Genomic DNA, 23,072 nt, shown 5'->3' with positions numbered 1-23,072 from the left:
TGATCTTCCTTTTTATTTCTTAGGCAGGACAAGAAAGTTTTAATAATTACTGCTTTATAATACAATTTAAAATCTGGTACTGCTAAATCTTCTTACTTTATATTTTTTCATTATTTCTCTTGATATTCTTGATCTTTTATTCTTCCGAATGAATTTTGCTATTTTTAAAACTTAATAATTTAGAATGATAATTTATTTAGTATGGCATTGAAGAAGTAGGTTAGTTTAGGTAGGATTATCATTTTAATAATATTAGTGCTGGCCATACATGAAAATTTTATATTTCTCCAGTTACTTGGATCTTACTTTATTTGTGTAAGAAGTGTTTTATAATTATACTGATGTAGTTCCTTGGTTTGTTTTCGCAGGTATACTCCCAGGTATTTTATTTTATCTTTGGTTATTGTGAATGGAATGTCTCTTTCTATCTTTTCTTGAAGGTCTTTGTCAGTAATATATAAAATGCTAATGATTTATGTTGTTTCACTTGCTTCACTCCTGATCTTATTGGGAAAGCTTCTAGCTTAACCCTGTTATAGGTAATACTTCCTGATCATTTTAGGTACATGCCTTATATCTTTTTTAAGAAGAACTTTATTCATACCTATACTTCCCGTTGATTTTAATAGGAATAAGTGTTATATTTTGTTAAAGTCTTTTTCTGCATCTATTGAGATAATCATAGAGCTTTTATTGCTTTTGTTATTGGCATTATCAATTATTTTGATAGTTTTCCTTGTATTAAACCTTTACTGCATTTCTGGAGTAAATCCTTTTTGGTCACAATGTATTATCTTTGTGACATATTATTGTAGCCTCCTAGCTGGTATTTTGTTGAGGATTTTTTGCTTCAATATTCATAATGAAATTTGTCTATAATTTTATTTCTCTGTTTCTGCTCTTCTTGATTTAGGTATTAGTACCATATTTATTTCATAAAATAAATTTGGTAAGACTCCTTTACTTTATTATTTCAAATAATTTGTTTAATATTGGAGTTAGCTGATCCTTAAATGTTTAGTAGAATTCCTTTGAAATCTATCTGGTGTTGATACTTTTTTCTTAGGAAGTTCATTTATGACTTATTCAATTTATTTTTCTGAAATAAGTTTATATAGGTATTCTATTTCTTGCTCTGATAGTTCAGGCAGTTTGTTTTTTGCAAATATTCTTCTATTTCACTTTCATTGTTAATTTTTTTCAGATATTGAGTAAAAATATTTCTAATAATTACTTTAATTTTATCTTCATTAGTAGGATATGCTTCCTTTTCATTTTAGTACTAGTGATTTCATATTCTTCTTTTTAAAATTAGATTAACCAATGGTTTTTCAGTTTTGCTGATTTTTTCATAAAGCAAATTCCTAGATATATTTATTAATTCAATGTTTTTTTACATTCAATTTCATTGATATCATCTTTAATTTTTAGGATTTCTTAGTTGCTGTTTAGTTAGGGACTTATAATTTTTCTAGTTTTTAAAATTTGCATTCCCAATTCATTGATGTTTCTTTCCCCATTTTATTAACATAGGCATTTACAGATTTGCATTTTCCTCTAATTACATTTATAGTGCATTTTCCTCTAATTACAGCCTTTGCTATATCTCATAGGTTGTGGTATGATGTTTCATTATAATAATTCTCTTTAATAAAATGATTATTTCATTAATTTATTCTTTAACCCACTAATTTTTAAATATTAAGTTATTTAGTTTTCAATTATTTTTACTTTTTGTTTTCACGGTCCATTATTATATACAATTTTTATTACATTGTGGTCTGAGAAGGTTTCATTACAATTTTCTGCTTTTCTACATTTAGCTATAATATTTTGTGCCATAAGATATGGTAATTTTTTGTGAAAGTGCCTTGATCATCACCCTATCTAGTTTCTTTTCTGCATTCATACTATAAAAGTGAAAAAAAGATAGGGGAAATGTAGATGTCTATCAAGTGAAGAATGGTGAAATAAATTCTGATAAATGAATGTAAATGAATATTACTGTGTTGTGGGAAATGATGTGTGATGAATACACAGGAGCTTAGGAAACTCCATCAATACTGGATGGAGTAAGGAAACCATATACACAATAATTACATAATATAAATGAACAAAAAAACTAGATGCCAACAAAAAGTCAAAAGTAAATGTAATAAAAGTATAAAGATTTAGTGGGACTCAAATGGAGAAGTAGTAGAGGAAATTCTCAACCCACTCTTTCATGGAGGCAAAAGGTCTACAGGTGCTTTATATTGCACATACTTTTGTACTTTTTCATTGTATTGATCATTTTAGCTGATTTTTTCCACTTGAAAACTATTTTTTATTTTAATTTTAAAAAATATTTTAATTTTCTATTTCTATTATTTTTAAATATATAAACATATACTATTTGTTATATGACATTGTTCTCTGAGGGGGGAGGAGGAGGTATACTTGAGATTACTATGATAATGTAAGAAACAGATACCAATAAAAACTTATTAAAAAAGAACAGGGGAAAGAGTAAATTTCCTTACCTTAAATATGAAGCTAGATATTATAGAGGATAGCTACAATGAAGGAAAAAAATAGTAACTGAAATATTAAAAATTTCATAGGAGACACAATTAAAGAAAAGAGCCAGTAGTAAATAACTTTCTTCAAACAAATACACGTGCGCACGAGCACACACACACAGAGTTTAGGTAGCAAGCAAGAAGAATTGTGTTCTAATGCAAGAAGGCCAATTTGACCTTATAACTATCACCCAGTCTTGGTGGGATGAATCAAGTGGTTTATAGTTCTGGATAGTTATATTGTATTCAAAAGAAACATAAAAGGTTAAAAAAAGTGGGGCAGGCTAGCATTGTACATTGTGTCCTAAAAGTATTAGTGCAACTTAAAGCTATTAAATCTCTGTATGTCTTACTTAACCTATTAAAGCTTAAAACCGTATTAGGATTTTTGGGACCTTCAGTATACTAAGAAAGGATACATGAGTATGGAAATCTAGGAACCAGTAAGAAAAACATAGACAATTTTAAGGTAAAGATCAATGAAAGATAAAACAAGTGACCTTTGTCAGTAGAACTTAGACAGACAGAGAAAATGGGTAATCAGTTTTAGAAACAAGTTACAAGCTGGATAGGGAAATATGTTATTAGAGTGATTGGGGACTTCATTTGCACCAATAATTGGTAAAAAAAATGATGAGATTCTTGGGAAAAAGTGACATTTACATTTTAAACATTATTACATAAAGAAGAGGATTTGAAAATAGTCTGAAACACATCCTAGATTTTAGGGAAGCAGTTTTCAAAGGAAAAATATAGATATTATTTCATCTTCTCCAAATCGATATGTTAGTCTTCTAAAAATGAATTGTGAAATTAAAAAAAGATATTTTGTTTTAATCCTAATTAAACATAACATGTTTCTGAAGTCATTTCCCAATATAATATATTGCTTAAGTGAAACAGAGAGATGGAAAAAAGCATTACTTTCAAAAACTACCATCAGATAGTTTTCCTGAATCAATCTAAGAACTATTTAGTCATTATAATAAAAGACTCAGGAAATGTCTTCCTATGGCACAAAGGACTACCAAAAATCATTTCAGAGGGTGTCCATAGGATTTAGAACTGTGAGGCATTATCTTATCATGGGATTGTAAATTTACAACTAGAAGGGATCTTAGAGACTGTCTAATCCAATCCCCTTGCTTTGAAATGAAAAAAGGAATGCTCTAGGAAATTTAGTTATTTGATCAAGGTTACAAAGGTTACAATATGTGGCAGAAGCAATATTTGAATTAAGATGCCATGAAAGAGTGAAATTTTGAAGACAGACATGCTTTTCATGGGGGAGAGAAGAGCAAGTTGTTAAGATATATAAATAGAGAGTTTATCAACCAACTTAGATTCTTTAAATCAGATGATTAAAAAAAAGGGACAAGTATCAGTGGATGAATACAGAACCTAGTGAGGAAAACTAAGCATCAAAAGAAGGTATTTTTGTTAGTTTATTTTAAGGAAAACAGGAGGATCAAAGAAAGGATAAGGAATAGTAATAGTGTCTCTGAGTGGATGGCTTCATAAGTGACAATAGAAGGCTAAGTTTCACTACTTTTGTTTATCTATCAAAAAGAATGTTTCAGTTGTAAAGGATAAAAAAAGAGTCTACATCCCAAATCATATCCCCATCAACCCATGTGTTGAAGCAGTTATTTTTCATCTGTGTTTCTACACCCTCTTCCTTTGAATATGGATAGCATTCTTTGTTATAAGTCCCTCAGAATTGTCCTGGATCATTGCATTGCTGCTAGTAGAGAAGTCCATTATGCTTGATTGTACCATAGTGTATCAGTCTCTGTGTATAATGTTCTCCTGGTTCTGCTCTCTTCACTCTGCATCAATTCCTGGAGGTCATTGCTGTTCACATGGAATTCCTTCAGTTCATTATTCCTTTGTGCACAATAGTATTCCATCACCAGCAGATACCACAATTTGTTCAGCCATTCCCCAAATGAAGGGCATATCCTCATTTTCCAGTTTTTTGCCCCCACAAAGAGTTCAGTTATAAATATTTTTGTGCAAGTCTTTTTCCCTATGATCGCTTTGGGGGTAAAACCCAGCAGTGGTATGACAGGGCAGATAATCTTTTAGGACTCTTTGGGCATAGTTCCAAATTGCCATCTGGAATGGTTGGATCAATTCACAACTCTACCAGCAATGCATTAATATTCCAATTTTGCCACATCCCCTCCAACATTTATTACTTTCCTTTGCTGTCACTTTAGCTAATCTGTTAGGTGTGAGGTAGTATCTCAGAGTTGTTTTGATTTGCATTTCTCTAATTATAAGTGATTTAGAACACTTTTTCATGTGTTTATTGATAGTTTTGATTTCTGAAAATTGCCTATTCATGACCCTTGCTTATTTATCAATTGGGGAATGGCTTGGTTTTTGTAAAATTGATTTAGCTCCTTATATTTGTGAATAATTAGACCTCTGTCAGAGCTTTTTGTATATAAAGATTTTCCCCCAATTTGCTGATTCCCTTCTAATTTTGGTTGCATTGGTTTTGTTTGTACAAACCCTTTTAAATTTAATGTAATGTAATCAAAATTATTTATCTTACATTTTGTAATGTTTTTCTAACTCTTGCTTGGTTTTAAAATCTTTCCTTTCCCTTTCTATCTGACAAATATACTGTGTTAGTCTAATTTACTTATAGTTTCCTTTTTTATATTCAAGTCATTCACCCATTCTGAATTTGTCTTGGTGTAGGGTGTGAGACCCAATCTCTCCCATACTGTTTTCCAATATTCCCAGCAGTTTTTGTCAAATAGTAGAATTTTGTCCCAAAAGCTGGGCTCTTTGGGTGTATCATAGACTGTCTTGCTGAAGTCACTTACCCCAAGTCTATTCCACTGATTCTTCCTTCTGTCTCTCAGCCAGTACCATATTGTTTGTTTTTTTTTAGCTTTTTTTTTTTAACCCTTAACTTCTGTGTATTGGCTCCTTGGTGGAAGATTGGTAAGGGTGGGCAATGGGGGTCAAGTGACTTGCCCAGGGTCACACAACTGGGAACTGTCTGAGGCTGGATTTGAACCTAGGACCTCCCGTCTCTAGGTCTGACTCTCAATCCACTGAGCTACACAGCTGCCCCCAGTACCATATTGTTTTGATGACCACTGCTTTATAGTGCAGTTTAAGATCTGGTACTGCTAGGCCCCCATCCTTCATATTTTTTTCATTATTTCCCTTGATATTCTTGATCTTTTGTTCTTCCAAAGGAACTTTGTTATAATTTTTCCTAATTCAGCAAAAAAGTTTCTTGATAGTTTGATAGGTATGGCACTAAATTTGGGTAGAATGATCATTTTTATTATGTTAGATTGTCCTACCCATGAGCAATTAATGTTTTTTCCAGTTTTTTAGATGTAGTTTTAATTGTGTGGAAAGTGTTTTGTAGTTGTGTTTATATAATTCCTGTGTTTGTTTTGGCAGATAGATTCCTAAATATTTTATATTGTCTAGGGTGATTTTAAATGGCATTTCTCTTTCTAACTTTTGCTGCTGAGACGTGTTGGAAATATATAGAAATGCTGATGACTTATGTGCGTTTATTTTGTATCCTGCAACTTTGCTAAAGTTGATTATTTCCACTAGTTTCTTAGTTGATTCTCTAGGATTCTTTAAGTAGACCATCTTATCATCTGCAAAGAGTGATAACTTGGCTCCTCACTGACTGTTTTTATGCCTTCAATTTCTTTTTCTTCTCTAATTGCTCCTGCTAGTGTTTCTAGTACAATGTCAAAGAATAGAGGTGATAGTGGGTATCCTTGTTTCACTCCTGATCTTATTGGGAATGCTTCTAATTTATCCCCATTGCAAATGATGCTTGTTGATGGTTTAAGATATATACTGTTTATTATTTTTAGGAAAGGCCCTTCTATTCCTACACTTTCTAGTGTTTTCACTAGGAATGGGTTTTGTATTTTGTTAAAGGCTTTTTTAGCATCTATTGAGATAATCATCTGATTTTTGTTTGTTTGCTTGTTGATATGGTCAATTATGTGAATGGTTTTCCTAATGTTGAACCATCCTTGCATTCTTGGTATAAATCCCACCTGATCATAATGAATAACCCTCACAATCATTTGCTGGAGTCTTTTTGCTAGTATTCTATTTAAGATTTTTGCATCTATGTTCATTAAGGAAATTGGTCTGTAGGTTTCTTTCTCTGTTTTTGATCTACCTGGCTTTGAGATCAGTACCATATTTGGGTCATAAAAGGAATTTGGTAGAAAGAAGAATCTTTGCTTATTATGTCAAATAGTTTGTGAAGCATTGGGATTAGTTTTTCTTTGAATGTTTGATAGAATTCACTTGTGTATCCTTGGTCCTGGGTATTTTTTCTGAGGGAGTTCTTTGGTCGTTTGTTCAATTTTTTTTCTTATATGGGATTATTTAAGTATTCTATTTCTTCTGCTGCAAATCTAGGCAATTTATATTTTTGTAAATATTCATCCATATCACCTGATTGTTATATTTATTGCCATATAATTGGGCAAAATAGTTTTTAATGATTTCCTTAATTTCCTCTTCATTAGAGGTGTGGTCTCCCTTTTCATCTTTGATACTGTTAATTTGGTTTTCTTCTTTCAATTTTTTTTATTAGATTGACCAGTGCTTTGTTGATTTTATTTGTTTTTTCAAAGTATCAGTTTCTAGTCTTATTTATTAATTTAATAGTTCTTTTATTTTCAATTTTATTAATTTCTTCTTTAATTTTTATGATTTCTAATTTAGTTTTCATCTGGGGATTTTTAGCTTGTTCGTTTTCTAGTTTTTTGATTTGCATGTCCAATTCATTGATCTTTGCCCTCCCTAATTTGTTAATATATGCATACAAGGATATAAATTTCCCCGAGTACTGCTTTGGCTGCATCCCACAGATTGTGGTAGGATGTTTCATCATTGTCATTCTCTTCTATGAAATAATTAATTGTTTCTATGATTTGTTTTTTAACTAACTGATTTTGCAGAATCATATTATTTAATTTCCAATTAATTTTTTATTTGCCTATCCATGTACCCTTACTAATTATTATTTTTATTGTATTATGATCTGAAAAGGTTGCATTTATTATTTCTGCTGTTTTGGATTTGTTTGCCATATTTCTATGCCCTAGTAAATGAATTCTTTCTGAACGTAACATGTGTTGTTGAAAAGAAGGTGCATTCCTTTTTGTCCCTATTTATTTTTCTCCACATATCTATTAACTCTAATTTTTCTAGGATTTCATTCACCTCTCTTACCTCTTTCTTATTTATTTTTTGGTTTGATTTATGTAGAACTGATAGAGCTAGTTTCATGTCTCCCACTGGTATAGTTTTACTATCTATTTTCTATTTGAGCTCTGCTAGTTTCTCCTTTAGAAATTTGGATGTTATACCATTTGGTGCATACATGTCGAATACTGATATTTCTTCATTGTCTCTTCTGCCTTTTATCAGGATGTAATTACCTTCCCTATCTCTTTTAATCACATTTATTTTTACTTTGGCTTTGTCAGATATCATTATTGCAACTCTTGCCTTCTTTTTCTCAGTTGAGGCCCAATAAATTTTGCTCTAGCCTTTTACTTTAATCCTATGTATATCTACCTGCCTCATGTGTTTCTTGTAGACAAAAAATGGTAGGATTTTGGTTTCTAGTCCACTCTGCTATTTCTTTCCATTTTATGGACGAGTTCTTTTCATTCACATTCAGAGTTATGATTATCAACTGTGTATTCTCCAACATTTTGATTCCCTCTTATTGTCCTGCCATTTTGTCTTTCTCTATTTCCTTCTACACCAGTGTTTTGTTTTTAATCAGTCTCCCTAACCCCCTCCCTTATTTTACTTCCCTTTCTCCTCCCTCTCTTCTTATTCTTCTCTTATTTTTCTTTAGGGTCTTTTTAAGGTACACCTTCCCCCCCCCCACACACACATACACTTTTCCTCCCTAATATTGCTTCCCTCCCCACCAGTCCTTTTACCTTTCTACTTCTCTATAGGGCACAAATCAATTCTCTGCCCCAATGGATATGATTGTTCTTCCCTCTTTGAATTAATTTCAATGCACATAAGAATTGAGTATTTCCTGTCTCCAACCTCTTTACACTTCCAGTATATTGGTCTTTGCCCCTGTTCCCACCATGTGCTTCTTTATGGAATATAAATTTACTCCATTTTGTCTCTTTTCCCATTTTTCTTATTATTATCCTCTTTTTTACCTCTAGTTTTATAGATATTTATACCTACATATATATCTATATCTATATCTATATCTATATATCATTAAATTTCATCTTATGTAGTTTGTCACTGTTCCCTCTAATTCTACTTCTTCTAGCTACCCTGATGATAATAACAATTTTTGAGTTATGAATATCATCTTTTCTTATAGGGATACAAATCATTTGAACTTATTGGGTCCCTTAAAGAAAGGTTTTGTTTGTTTTGTTTTTTTCCTCTTTCTTTTTTTTTTAGACATTTATTAATATTCGTTTTTAACCTGTTTACATACTTTATGCCCCTACTTTCCCCTTCACCCCCCACTCTCCCCCCACCCATGGCCAATGCACATTTCCACTGGTTGTAACATGTGTCCTTGTTCAGGGCCTATTTCCCATTCATGTCCGCCTCAGCCCATGCATTCAAGCATTTTTTCCCCTTTCTTAATTACCTTTTGGTGATTCTCTTGAGTTCTGGTTTGGATATCAAATTTTCTGTTTAAGTCCATTTTTTTCTTTATAAATGCTTGGAAGTCTTTAATTTTATTAAATGACCATACTTTCCCCTGCAAGAATATAATCAGTTTTGCTGGGTAGTTGATTCTTGGTTGTAGACCCAGTTCCCTTGTTTTCTGAGATATCATGTTCCATGCCTTCTGGTCCTTCAATGTAGACGCAGCCAGATCCTGTGTTATCCTAACTGTGGTTCCCTGGTATCTGATTGACTGCTTCTTACCAGCTTGTAATATTTTTTCCTTGGTCTGGTTCTTGTTTGATGATTTTGGGGCAGTTTCTTGGATAATTTCCTGTAGGATGATGTCTAGGCTTTTTCTTTTGTCATGATGTTCTGTTAGTCCAATAATTCTTAAATTGTCTGTACTCAGTCAATTTTTCAGATCTGAGGTTCTGTCAATGAGGTGTTTCATATTTTCCTCAATTTTTTCATTCTTTTGATTTTGTTTTATAGATTCTTGCTGCCTTGTGAAGTCATTTGCTTCTAGTTGTTGGATTCTAATTTTTAAAAACTGAATTTTGTCCCTGGTTTTTTGGTCATCCTTTTCCTTCTGGTTTGATTATTTTGGTAGGTTGTCTTTCAGCTTCTTTGCCTTTTTTTCAAGCTGGTCTATTTTGGCTTTCAAGATAATATTTTCTTGTTTTAGTTCATGCATTTCCTTTTCCCAATTGTCTTTAGCTTCTCTTAATTTTTTTAAAATTGTATTTTGAGTTCTTCCAAAGCCTGTGTCCAATTTGCTGGAGTTTCTGTGTTTTTTCTTGAAGTTCCTTGGCTTTCCTCTGTTTCATTTGCTTTTTATTCATTTCCTAAATAGAAGCTGTTGATTGTAATTTCTTTTTCCTTTTTTGTTGTTTACTCATATTTTTTCCTTCTTTCCCCCCTGTAATTGGCTATAATCTTGCTTCTCTGATTATTTCTGGATCTGTGGGTTTGTGCTATTTTTGTCCTGAAGGGGGCTCTACTGATTGATTAGGTTAAGCTGAGCTCTGATGGTAAGATCTTTCCCAGCTGGCAACAGATGTTTGTAGCTACATTTTCTTCAGTCCATGGGGGAGGGGTGTTGGAGTTTCTCTGCCCTCTGAGGATTTATAATCTGCCTGATTGTTGAGATTAAATCAGGGTGAAGTTGATCTGCAGGGCTGGATGTGCCCCTGAGACCAAAACCTATAGAGAAGGGGGGAAGGGAGGAAAGATGGAGTTTTCACTGCAACTAGGCTGCCCTCTCTGCGCTGCTCCTCCAGCCACCTCCCTGTCATCTGTGATCAAAACCCTGAGCCTGGCAGAGCTGTGCCAGCAAGGCCCTGGATTATACAGATGTTAATCACTTGATATCTATTTCCATATTATTCATTTTTGCAATAGAGCACCCATTCAGCTTCAAATCTCACATTCCATACTTACTTCTCATTGTCAAAGTATGAAGTCACATATGGATGAGGGACACCTGCCACAGCAAAGTTACTGCTTCCAGTGTCAACCAAAATCTGCAGCTACAAAAAAAAAGAAAGAAAGAAGAAAAAAGAAAAAAGAAAAGAAAGGAAAAGAAAAGTGTGTTGTTTTTGTAAAATTTAATATAGCAGATATAAATGCTACTATTATGTTTTTATATTATGTTCAAAAATTGTCAGTCAGTAAAAATAAACATCAACTTGACAAAGAAATGGCTATTAATAACATTTCAAACTCTAACTAAAGATATACAATTAGAGGACCTGAGTTATCAAAATTAAGACAAGTTTTTTTAGGTAGCTGAGAATATATATACCCATTGAAAAATATTGAAATATAGTTAGATAATTTGAACTGCCACAACTATGCAGAATCTGCCATATTTTCCTTTTTTAAAATGATTTGAATTGTGGATGCAACTAAAAACTTTGAAAATCAAATTAAAAAGGAAAAGCTAAAGAAAATCGAATCTAAATATGAAAAAGAACCATAGAGATCACCTAGATAATGATCTGATGTGTAATCATCCTAATATTAGCAAGACAAAACATTGATTTTACCCTTTACATAAATTTATTTCAAAACTAAGAGAAAAGCAATGAATTTGCCTCACACCATATACTAAAGTAAAGTCAAAATGAATTCATGATTTAGAAATGAAGGTAATAAAAAGTAGCACAAAATAGTTTACTTGCCAGACCTGTGGGTAAAAAAATGGATAAACAAGTTGTGGTATATGATAGCATACTATTGTGCCATAAGAAGTGACAAACAAGATGATCACAAAAAACCTTAAAGGACTTACATAAAATGATGCAAAGTGAAGTGAGCAGGATCAGGAGAATGGTGTACACAGTAACTACTTGTGTGATGATCACCTATGAATGGCATCTATTATAAATAATGTAAGGATTCAGGACAACTCCAAGAGACTCATGATGAAAAAAGGCTATCTATCACCAAAAAAGGAACTGACAGCATCTGAATGCAGATTGAATCATATCATTCTTCACTTTATTTCTCCAAGAGTTCTTTTTCTAGTGTAAGCAATGTTTCTTATTTCACAGCATAATGAACATGGAAATGTATATTATGTGATATCACATGTATATCATATATAATATTAAATTGGATTGAGAATTAGTAATTTTCCATAAAAGGCCCAGTGACTTCTCTAGAATATCACGACTCACAATATGTAAATTGTTAACAATACCATTCACATTTGTTTTCTTCTCTGGCCACCAGTTTCCTAATCTCTAGAGTTGGAATACTTCATATGATCATAAATAACTATAATTAATGATCTAATTGACTATTTAGACTAGTATTATATTGTTAGGTACCAGGAGACCCAAACTCTACCCTCAAAGTGTTTAAATTTTCATCAGTGAGAATGGGCATTGATCTTAAAAAAATAACTCTACATCAAGGGAGTACAGATGAATACATTGATGGGTGGTCAAAATAGAAAATCATTGAGGAAGCAGTTAGTAAAGACTGTGCTTGTACTGAGCTTTAAAGAAAGGGCAGGGTTCAGACAAGATTGGAGGAATGTTGTAGACTGGGAGAAGAGGAGTGAATTAATGGAAATAAAAATATGTTAGAGGGAGAACAAGTAAATATGTCTGGCTAGAGCAAAAGATTCATGGTAGGAGATTAATTATGGCAGGAACATGACTTCTAGATTGATTATCTTAAAATTTTATCTCAACACTATATGATTAGGTATATTACCTTCTGATAAAAACAAGCTATGGCCTGCTTACAGTTCATGAATGCATGAAAGCATTTTATTGATGTCAAGATGAAATTAGAAAGACATAAACATCTGAATGGTGTCTCTAGGTACAATTTTGTCATGAATCAATAAATAGGTGACAACATACCAAAGAGGATATTTCCCCTCCCCAAATATATATAATATATTTATGTTTTATATATATGCATATATAATATATTGATGTTTTATATATGTATATATAATATATTAATGTCATATATGTAATATAAATTGACATTGATCATATATCTATTTCATTTTTATATTAAAGTTTTGGATTATAAGATTAAATATTTTTGCTCTTATTGTTGACAAGATGGTCTTTATTTTTACATGAAATATTATCTTTAAAAATCACCAAATGAATATAAATGTGTATACATATACATATATATACCAGTAATTAAATCCAATGCTGTCTGAATTGAAATTTTTCTCTCTATATGCACTTTTCTGGGTGAAACTATGTCACTGACATAAACATTTATCATATCTGGATGGTAAATACATATAAAACAAAGCACAACAAAATGTATGAAAATCACAACCCACTCTACAACCACACAACAAATTGCTATCCAAGATGACATTCTGCACCTACATTATGTTTATACATAATCAGTCAATTATAGTAAACATTCTATTCTAGTCTTTATAATAGCCCTAGTAGCTAGTGGAAATTTCCTGAGCAGACATTCCTGGTATTCTTTTCTTGGTGTAGAGTTCCACCTACCATTTTGCAAGCATATCAAAAAGAGAACACTTTCATAGTGCTCTACCACATCAGTGAATCACTGTTATGCATTTAATAAAAGCCAAATAAGTAGTAGGAGCCAAGATGGTGGAGTAAAAGCAGGGACTCACTTGAACTCTCCCAAAATCTCCCTCCAAACACATTTAAAATAATGCTTCAGATCTAATTCTGCTGTGGTAAAGCCAACAAAAAGTCTGGATTCATCAGTTTTGTAGGCCAGGACAATTGAGAAAATGTTAGTAAAAGTTTGTCTTCGTGGGATAGTGGTTGTACCTGGAGCAAAGCAAAGACCATACCAGAACACTGCTATCAGACCTTGAAATCAGTGTTTCAGTGGCAACAGGAGTTCTAGAAACTCTCAACAGATAGAAAATAAAAGGGTCTGATAACTGTTCAGATAGTGATGACATTGGACACTTTGCGGATAGGGGCTGCAAAACTTTTTTGCACTGCCAATATGCGGTTCCAGGTCACAGTCCCAGGGCTAAATGGGCCATTAGCTCACTAGTGCTAGCAGACAACAGGTATGAAGGGACCTTAGTCACAGTTTCAGGGCAGAAAAGAATTCAGAAAAGATTTCTTAAAGATCAGAGCAAAGGAAAGTAGAGCAATGAGCACACTTCTCCTTAGATCATACCATTTTGGAAGAAATAAAAAACACAGACATCCAGAAATAGATCTGAAAACAGTAGCAAGAAAGGTCTGAATCTTGGGAAAGTGCCTCTTTGATCTCTGAATACTGAAAAGAGAAGTTAGATATGATAGACTTCTGGAGAAAATTGAACAGGTATGGAAAGGAATATACCTTTTTTTCAGTGGTGTGTGGCACCTATGCAAAAATTGACCATGTTTTAAGGAATAAAAACCTCACAACTAAATAAAGACAAATATTAGATGCATTTTTTCAGATGATAATATAACAATAATTAAATTCAATAAAAGACCATCGAAAAACAAATTAAAAATTAATTGCAAACTAAATCTAATTCTAAAGAATGAATAAAAGACCAAATAATAGAAACAATCAATTTTATTAAAGAGGAAGAAAACAACAAGACAACATACCAAAACTTATGGGAACAAATAAAGCAGTACTTAAAGGAAAATTTATATCTCTACATGCTTACACCAGTAAAAAAGAAAGAATTTATCAATTAATTGGGTAGGCAACTAAAAGAACTAGAAAAAAGAACAAATTAAAAATGCCCAATTAAATTCTAAATTGAAAATCTTAAAGATAAAAGAAAAGCTTAATAAAATTGAAAATAAGAAAATTATTGAACTAATAAATCAAAAGAGGAGCTGTTTTGATTTTTAAGAAGCCAATAAAATAGATGAACCATTGGCCATTTGATTGAAAAAAGGAAATAGGAATATCAAATTGCCAGTATTAAAAATGAAAAGGGTGAATTTACCATCAATGAAGAGAAATTATTAGGAGTTACTTTACACAAAGATATGCCGATAATTTAAGTGAAATGCATTAATATTTACAAAAAATATAAACTACAGATTAATGGAAGAGGAAAGGGAGTACTTAAGTAATCAATCCAGTTTTAGGGGAAAAAATTGATGAATTGGAACCAGAAAAAGTGGCAGAAAAAGTACATGGACCCATCTGATGTCTACCAAATTAACCTTCAAAAAGCAAACCATAACATCTCAAAACAAATTATGAAGCAGCATAACTCACAAAAAGATGTCATAATTAAATTTTAATCTTAGACACTTAGACACTTAGGATAGATCATTTAAAACCTATTGGACTACCTGAAAACTATGATAAAATAAAGAGCTTAATATCATGTTTCAAGAAATCATCAAGGAAAACTGACATGGTTATCGTACAGAGATGGCATGGACACCGTACCCCTAACCCAGGCAAACTGTAAACAGGGAATTTCCCTTTCTCCATTCTATTCTTGTGATTCCTAACCCAAGAACATCTGATAAATCCTGTAAGGCCCTGAGATTAGTATCACCTTTGAGTTGTTCTTTAGTTTGAAATGGGTATGGAGATGCACTTCCAGGCTATACCTTGATATTAGCAAGGTATATCTCAGACATCTATCTGTCCTCTGAACTATGAGGGCCACCCCCTATGTCTTCAGGCAGACCTGGTCAGATGACCGAATACCCCACCAAATGACTGAGTGGTTACCACACTAGAGTCATGGCTCCAGTGTTGTAAAGAATATAAAAACTGGGGGAAGCTGGGTAGCATGGCGTATTGAGAGACAGGCCTAGAGATGGGAAGTTCTAGGTACAAATCTGGCCTCAGATACTTCCCAGCTGTGTGACCCTGGGTAAGTCACTTGACCCCCATTGCCTACCCTTACCACTCTTCTGCCTTGGAGCCAATACACAGTATTGACTCCAAGACAGAAGGTAAGGGTTTTAAAAAAAAGAATATGAAAACCCCTTAACTGAAGCATTCTGGGAGCAACTCCTAGGGTTGTTCCACTCACGCTGTAACTGGGGGAGACGGCTTTTTCATCCATGCTGTTCTTCTGTCCCTCCCCCCCTCCAACCCCCCACCCCCGTCCCCTCCAAGGAATAGCTCTCCATCTTGCTGTTCCACCTTGCTTGCTATCCCACCTTGTTATTCCACCTTCCTATCCTCCTGTCCATTCTCAACATTACTTTGCAAAATTAATAAATTTTTCCTTCTACTTTTAAGCTAAGTTTTGGAGTCTTGCATTCTTGCAAAAGGTATCCTTCCCAAACCCGGGGGTTCACCATCGTACCCTACAACATCTGGTTGTAACCTCATAACAAAAATTACCTTGATATTCTAGAACCAAAGGACAAAATGGAAATTGAAGAATCCACCAATAACCTCCTGAAAGAGATCACAAAAGGATAACTCCCAGGAATATTATAGCCAAATTCCCAAACTCTCAGAACAAGGAGAAAATATTTTAAACAGTCAAAAATAAACAACTCAAATACTGTGGAACCATAGTCAGGACAACACGAGACTTAGCAGCTTCTACGTTTAAAGATAATGGGCTTGGAATATGATATTCCATATGGTAAAGTAGCTAGGACTTCAACCAAGAATCACTTACCCAGCAAAACTGAGATAATCCTTCAGGGATTAAATATTAAATAAAAAGAAGTATTCATTGAAAGAGAGGACTTTCAAATTCCTGATGAAAAGATTTGAGCTGAATGGTAAATTTTACTATCAAATATAAGATTCAAGAGAATCATAAAAAGGTAAACGAAAGAGAAACCATAAGATATTCAAAAAAGTTAAACTTATTATTAAAACGTTTAACCTTCTATTTATTTATTTATTCATTCAGTCATTCATTCATTCATCCATTTATTTGTTTGTTTGTTTGTTTGTTTATTTATTAAAATCTCAACATGAGAAGATGATTCTTGTAATGCCAAAGAATCTTGTCATTATTGTGAGTTGAAAAAGACGAAAATGTTGTGGAGTGGCTAGAGGTGATCTCCTGTGGTTGTGGTTGGGTACCCTTTGCAAGAATGCAAGACTACATAACTTAGCTTAGAAATAAAAAGAGAAATTTATTAATTTAGAATTCATGTTGAATTTTGGCTGGGAGGTCAGCATAGATGGGATGCTACCTCTCCAAGGGGATGTATTCTGAGTCTTTTATACTCTTACAAAGACCAGGATAATAATGTAACTAGTAAAGGAATGAGGTTGGGCAGGAGTTGGAGATTGTTATTTGACAGGGGTTTGTATCCTGAAGACAAAGGGGGTTACCCATATAGTTTAGGGGGCAAGTAGATGTTTTAGATACATCTAGATGGTATCAAAGCATAGCCTGGAGTTGTATCTCTGGGGCCATCTTGAAATCTAGGGGAAAATTCCAAGGGGAGTATTTGTCTCAGGGGTATTTCTTATCATGAGTGTTTGATGTTCAGGGTTACCCTTTCCTCAGCATTAACAAGGAATGGAAGAAAGGAAAGGGATTTTCTTGCTTTTAATTTGACCTGAAACACTTCTATAATTTTGGAGTACAAAGTCCCATATCAGGATGATATAAAAAATTAAATTAAGTCATAAGAGAGGAAAGCATTGGGAGGAGGAGGAAGGAAAAATAGCATGGGGATAAGTTATTGCACCTAAGAGGCATGAAAAAATGGAGTGGAAGATGAGGGAGGTGCAGAATTAACTTAATGAAGGAAGAACACACTCAATGAACTGGTATAGAAATCTATTTACAGGAAAAAAGGGAAGGGACAAGAGAAGAGTTGTGGGGCTGATAGAAAAGAGGGTAAATTGGAGAAGGTGGAGGTCGGAAACTAAACAGGAGTAAGTAGGATGGAAAATAACACAGAATTATATTGGTGCAAAAATTTTTCCAAGACTCTAATAAAAGCCTTCTTTCATAAATACATAGAGAAATGAGATAAATATATAAAAATACAAGTCATTCCTAATTTATTAATGGTCAATGGATATGAACAGGAAGTTCTCAAACAAAGTAATTAAAGCTCTCTATAGTCATGCAGAAATGCTCTAAAGAACTCTTAGAGAAATGCAAATTAAATCAACTCAGGTATCACTCCACACCTATCAGATTGGCTATTATGACAGAAAAGGAAAATGTTAAAACTTGGAGGGGTTTGGGAAAATTGGGATATGAATGCATTGCTGGGGGAGTTGTGAACTAATTCAATCTGTTGGAAGAGAATTTCTCTCTCTATTATGTTGTGTTGTTTAACATCATCTCTCAGTGACCTGGAGGTCAAAGACCACTGAGTAAATTCAGGTATATAAAAGCCCTCAGAGAAAGGAAGTCAAAGAGCCAAGGAACCAATGAAACAGGAAACTGATTCCACAGGCACTGCTCCCCTGGGCAGCCCAGACAAATTAAGAAACTATGCTTGGTTCCTTTGATGTGATGTGTGAGAGCTAGTGGGTGGAGAAAACAGCTTATAAGGGGAGACCCAGGAACCTGATGAGGTCTTCTGGCTGGAATGTGGAGAGCTAAAGAACCCTTGGTGGAGGTTAGCTTCAATCCAATAGATGAGTAAACTAAGTATCTCTCTATTTCTTTCCTATTCTTCCCTCTCCTTACTACGACTACTTTGATTTAATAAAGTTATAAAGCTACTAGCAGTCTCATAATTTTAATTATTACAAATCATTCAGGAGAGCAGTTTGGACCTGTGGCCAAAGGGCTGTCAACTTGAAATCTGGAAACCCCAAGTTTGTCCCTATCCCTTGGGAACTTACCTTAAGGGAAGTCCCAGACTGACTTTGTTTCAAACTGAACAATTGACCTTAAAGTATTAAATGATACCAGTTTAGGTGAGACTAGTAGACATAATCAAATGTTAAGTAACCTTTTTGTCTTAGAAGTTTCCCTCATTTCCTCAGAGTTCCCAAGAAGAACAACACCTGTGCAGGAACTATTCTTTATATATTCATTGTAGTAGACCACTCCCTGATACCCCAGCTTCTGGCTACAGCCTGTGGCTCAGTGTGGCAGTCAATATTTAAAGACCTGTCTCTTTCTTGATTAAAGATTTGGTTTTGTTGACTACTTTAGTGGTTCTGTGTTTTTCCAGGTTGACAGGGCTATAAAATAGTACATACTCTTTGATGCCATTAAAAGGTTTGTATCCTAAAGAGAGAAAAACAAAAACACAAAAAGGGGAAGGACAAATATGTACAAAAATATTAAAAGCAGCTCTTTTTTGGTGGGGTAAGCATTCAGAAAGTGAGGGGATAGCCATTAATTGAGGAATGGCTGAATAAGTTATAGTATTTGATTGTAATGGAATACTATTGTGTTGTAAGAAATGACAAGCAGGAGGAGCTTAGAAAAACATGGAAAGACTTACCCAAGCTGAAGTACAGTGAAATGAGCAGAATGAGAGGAAAATTGTAGTGAAAGGAATAGTTTACAATGAACAACTGTGAATAACAGCTATTCTTAGCAATACAATGAGCCAAAGCCATCCCAAAGGATTCATGATTTTTAAAAATGCCATATACTTTCCAAGAAAAAGAACTGAGTCAGAATCTAGATCAAAGCAAACTTTTTCACTTTCTTAATGTTTTTTCTATTTGAGTTTCCTTCCACAGAAGGATTAATATGGGAAAATGTTTTGCCTGACTGCAAATGCAAAATCTATATGAGATTGATCACTATCTCAGTGAGGGTCAGAGGTTAGGAGAGAAGGAGGGAGGGAAAAATTTGAGACAATATTCTTTGTAAAATATTGGAAACTTGTTTTTACATGGAATTAGGGGGAAAACAATAACATTTAATACATTAAATAAAGAAAAATTTTGAAAAGTACCAAGAAAAAATTCCTAGGGCCAGATGAATTCAGAAATTAATTCTACCAAACATTTAAAAAACAACTACTCCCAATGCTATACAAACTATTTGGGAAAATGGACTAAGAAGGAGCCCTTCCAAATTCCTTTTTTGTGCTGATATCTAAATCATGAAGAGCAAAAACAAAGAAAGAAAACTATAGACTAATTTCTCAAATAAATATTGATGCAAAAAATTTAAATAAAATAGTAGGAAGGGGATTACATCAGTATATTACAAGAATCATTCACTAAGATAAGATGGGATTTATACCAGGAATGCAGTATAAGGAAAGCTAAAAACATAATTAGTCATATCAATAACAAAACCAATAGAAATCATATGATTATTTCAATAGATGAAGAAAAAGATTTTGACAAAATATGATATCCATTCCTATTAGAAATCCTAGGGAGGATAGAAATAAATGAACATTTTCTAAAATGATAAGTATGTTCCAGATAAAACCACCAGCAAGCATTATTTGTAGTGGGAACAAATTAGAAACCTCAATAAGATCAGGGGTGAAACAAGGATTCCCAATATCACTACTGCTATTCAGTATTGTACTAGAAATTCTCACTATAGCAATAATAGAAGAAAAAGAAATGGAAAGAATTAGAACAGGTAAAGAAGAATTAAAAATCTCACTCTTTGCAGATGATATGATCTTATAATCAGAGAATTAACTAAAAAATAATTGAAATAATTAACATTTTAAGAGTAGCAAGTTATAAAATAAGTCCACACAATTCATCAGCATTTCTATATATAAATGAAATAGAAAAAGAAATTCTTCTTGAATTAAGTGGCTATTATATGTCTACCTGCCAAGACAAATGCAGGGACTATATGAACTCAATTACAAAATATTTTTCACATATATAAAATCAGATTTAACAATAGGAAAAATATTAATTGCTCAAGGGTAGGTAAAGCCAATATAATAAAATGACAATTTTATTTAGATTAATCTACTTATTCAGCGGCATACTAAGCAAGGTGCCCAAAATTATTTTACAAAGCTAGAAAAATAATAACAAAATTCATCTGAAGAATAGAAGATCAAGGATAATCAAGGGAATCAATTTAAAAAATGTGGAGGAAAATGGTGTAAGAGTATTAGATCTAAAACTGTATACAAAGAGGTAATTATCAAAACAATATGGGGGCAGCTGGGTAGCTCAGTGGAGTGAGAGTCAGGCCTAGAGACTGGAGGTCCTAGGTTCAAACCCGGCCTCAGCCACTTCCCAGCTGTGTGACCCTGGGCAAGTCACTTGACCCCCATTGCCCACCCTTACCAATCTTCCACCTATGAGACAATATACCGAAGTACAAGGGTTTAAAAAAAACAAACAAAAAAACCCCAATATGGTACAGGGTAAGCAATACAGTGATGGATCAGTGAAATGGATTAAGTGCATGATTACACATTTAAAATTCCTATCAGATTAATTACAATATCAGAGAGGCACACAGGTGGGAGAGAATGAGGAAGCAAAGCTGGGAAGTAGGGAAACAATTGTTTTTACATCTAATTGGGGAAAACTAAAATAACCAAATTACCAATAGCAAAAATGAAAATGATAAATTCACCACTTAGGAGGAGGAAATTAAAACAATTATTAGGAATGACTTTACCCAATTGTGGGTCAATAAGTATGACAATCTAAGAGAAATGGATAAATATTTGCAAAAATATAAATTAGATGAACAGAAGAGAGAGTAGAATACCTAAATAAACTTATCTCAGAAAAAGAGATTGAACAACCCCAAAATAAGCTCCCTAAAGAAATACCCCCAGGGCCACATTGATTTCAAAGTGAATTCTACAAACATTTTTTAAAAGTACAACAAATATCAATTCTATATAAACTATTGGGAAAAAAGAGCAATGAAGGAATCCTTCCAAATTCCTTACACAAATATGGCATATATTTAAACCAAGAAAAATAAAAACAGAAAAAAACTATAGATCAGTTTCTCTAAAGAATATGATGCAAAATTTCAAATAAAATACTAGTAAGAAGATTATAGCAATACATCACAAAGATCATATACTACAATCAGGTGTGTTAAAGCTAAATTAAAAACTTTGTTCCTTAATTTCCATAGAGCTTATTAATATTTATTTGAAATAGAAAGCAGAAATAGAGGGAGATTATCCCTATTATATTCCTGACTCGAGGGCGGCCCCTCATGGCTTTCTAGCTCAGCCACCATTCTTTCACTGCCCATCCAAGGGAATAGAGGGAGACCACTTCTTGGAAGCCCCCTCTTTTATTTCTTCTCCTTTACCCCTGGATCCTAACCTGATCCTTTCTGGGCCATTGTGCCTATGTCACTTCTCCTGTGACCTATGTTTGGATCACACTCACATGATGTACACTCATGTGATGTAAAGTTAGCAGTCCAGGGATATGGGTAAGACCCCAAGGGATTCCCTTCACACATGGGATTTGTACTAATAAGATGGGGATGGTTCAATAATAGGAAAACCATTAGCTTAACTGACCATATCAAAAACAAAACCTAAGGAAATAAGATTATTTCAATAGTTACAAAAAAAAGTCTTTGACAAAATACAACAACCATTCCTATTAAAAATGCTAGACATCTTAGGAAAAAAAAATGGAGTTTTCCTTAAAATGATATATATCTAAAACCATCAACAGGCATTATTTGTAATGAGGATAAGACAGAAGTCTCAATAAGATCAGGAGTAAAGTAAGGATGTCCATTATCACCACTATTATTAAATATTGTAAACTAAAGAAATAAAAGAAAAAATAAATGAAGGAATTAGAATGGGCAATGAGGAAATAAAATTATCACTTAAAAACCAAAACAAAACCAATACACAGTATTACTTCTTATTTTAGAATTAATACTGTGTATTGGTTCTAATTTTTTTTCAAAATACATTAGTCAACTTTTAATGTCCAAGAGAGGTATGGAGGCAGAGCAAGGAGGATGAAAAGGGGGGGGGGCAACCACCCCTATTCCAAAGAGAATAAAGAGATGAACACAAACCAGACACTTTCAATTGGCATTACAAGTCAAGGGAAGGGGTAAGAGAGAGGGAGGCAATAGAAATGTGTGTAAATGGAATTAGCTCAAGCCCATTCATAGTTAAAACTCTAGCCACCAGAGATAATGTCATCCCCACTTCCCTTAGTGGGGAGGGGAGATGAGTTACCCACATGTGACAATAAGTAACAAATCAAGAACAAGGGACTGCCCTTTGGGCAGTCCAAAACCAGTATTGAGGCTGCCATTTGTCCACTTGAATTAGAGGTGGACCCCCAGGAAGTGACCGAGAGACACTACCTCTTCAAGTATGTTGGTAACTTCCTGTTGAGGCAGTTCCCTCTTTGAACTTGGTGCTGAAGGTTCTCGGCTGAGACCTCAGGCAGCTTCCCCTCTGAATTGTCACGTGGGTAAGTTAGGCTGACTTCCTTGGGCCTACCTTAGCGTTTTCCAGA

General features: G+C 33.5%; 1 protein-coding gene across 2 annotated transcripts in view; it reads right to left on the bottom strand.

Annotated features, from left to right (window-relative positions):
- BACE2 (beta-secretase 2) overlaps positions 1 to 23,072 on the bottom strand; it is a 105,898-nt gene that overhangs the window by 49,312 nt on the left and 33,514 nt on the right. For both annotated transcript variants that reach the window (XM_044670311.1, XM_044670312.1), the window contains exon 2: positions 10,689 to 10,777. In XM_044670311.1, coding sequence (XP_044526246.1) covers positions 10,689 to 10,777 — 89 coding nt within the window. The remainder of the gene's footprint in view (positions 1 to 10,688; positions 10,778 to 23,072) is intronic.

This window comes from Gracilinanus agilis, chromosome 3 (assembly GCF_016433145.1).
Source record: "Gracilinanus agilis isolate LMUSP501 chromosome 3, AgileGrace, whole genome shotgun sequence".
Taxonomy (NCBI): Eukaryota; Metazoa; Chordata; class Mammalia; order Didelphimorphia; family Didelphidae; genus Gracilinanus; species Gracilinanus agilis.
This window is presented reverse-complemented; position numbering and strand designations above follow the sequence as displayed.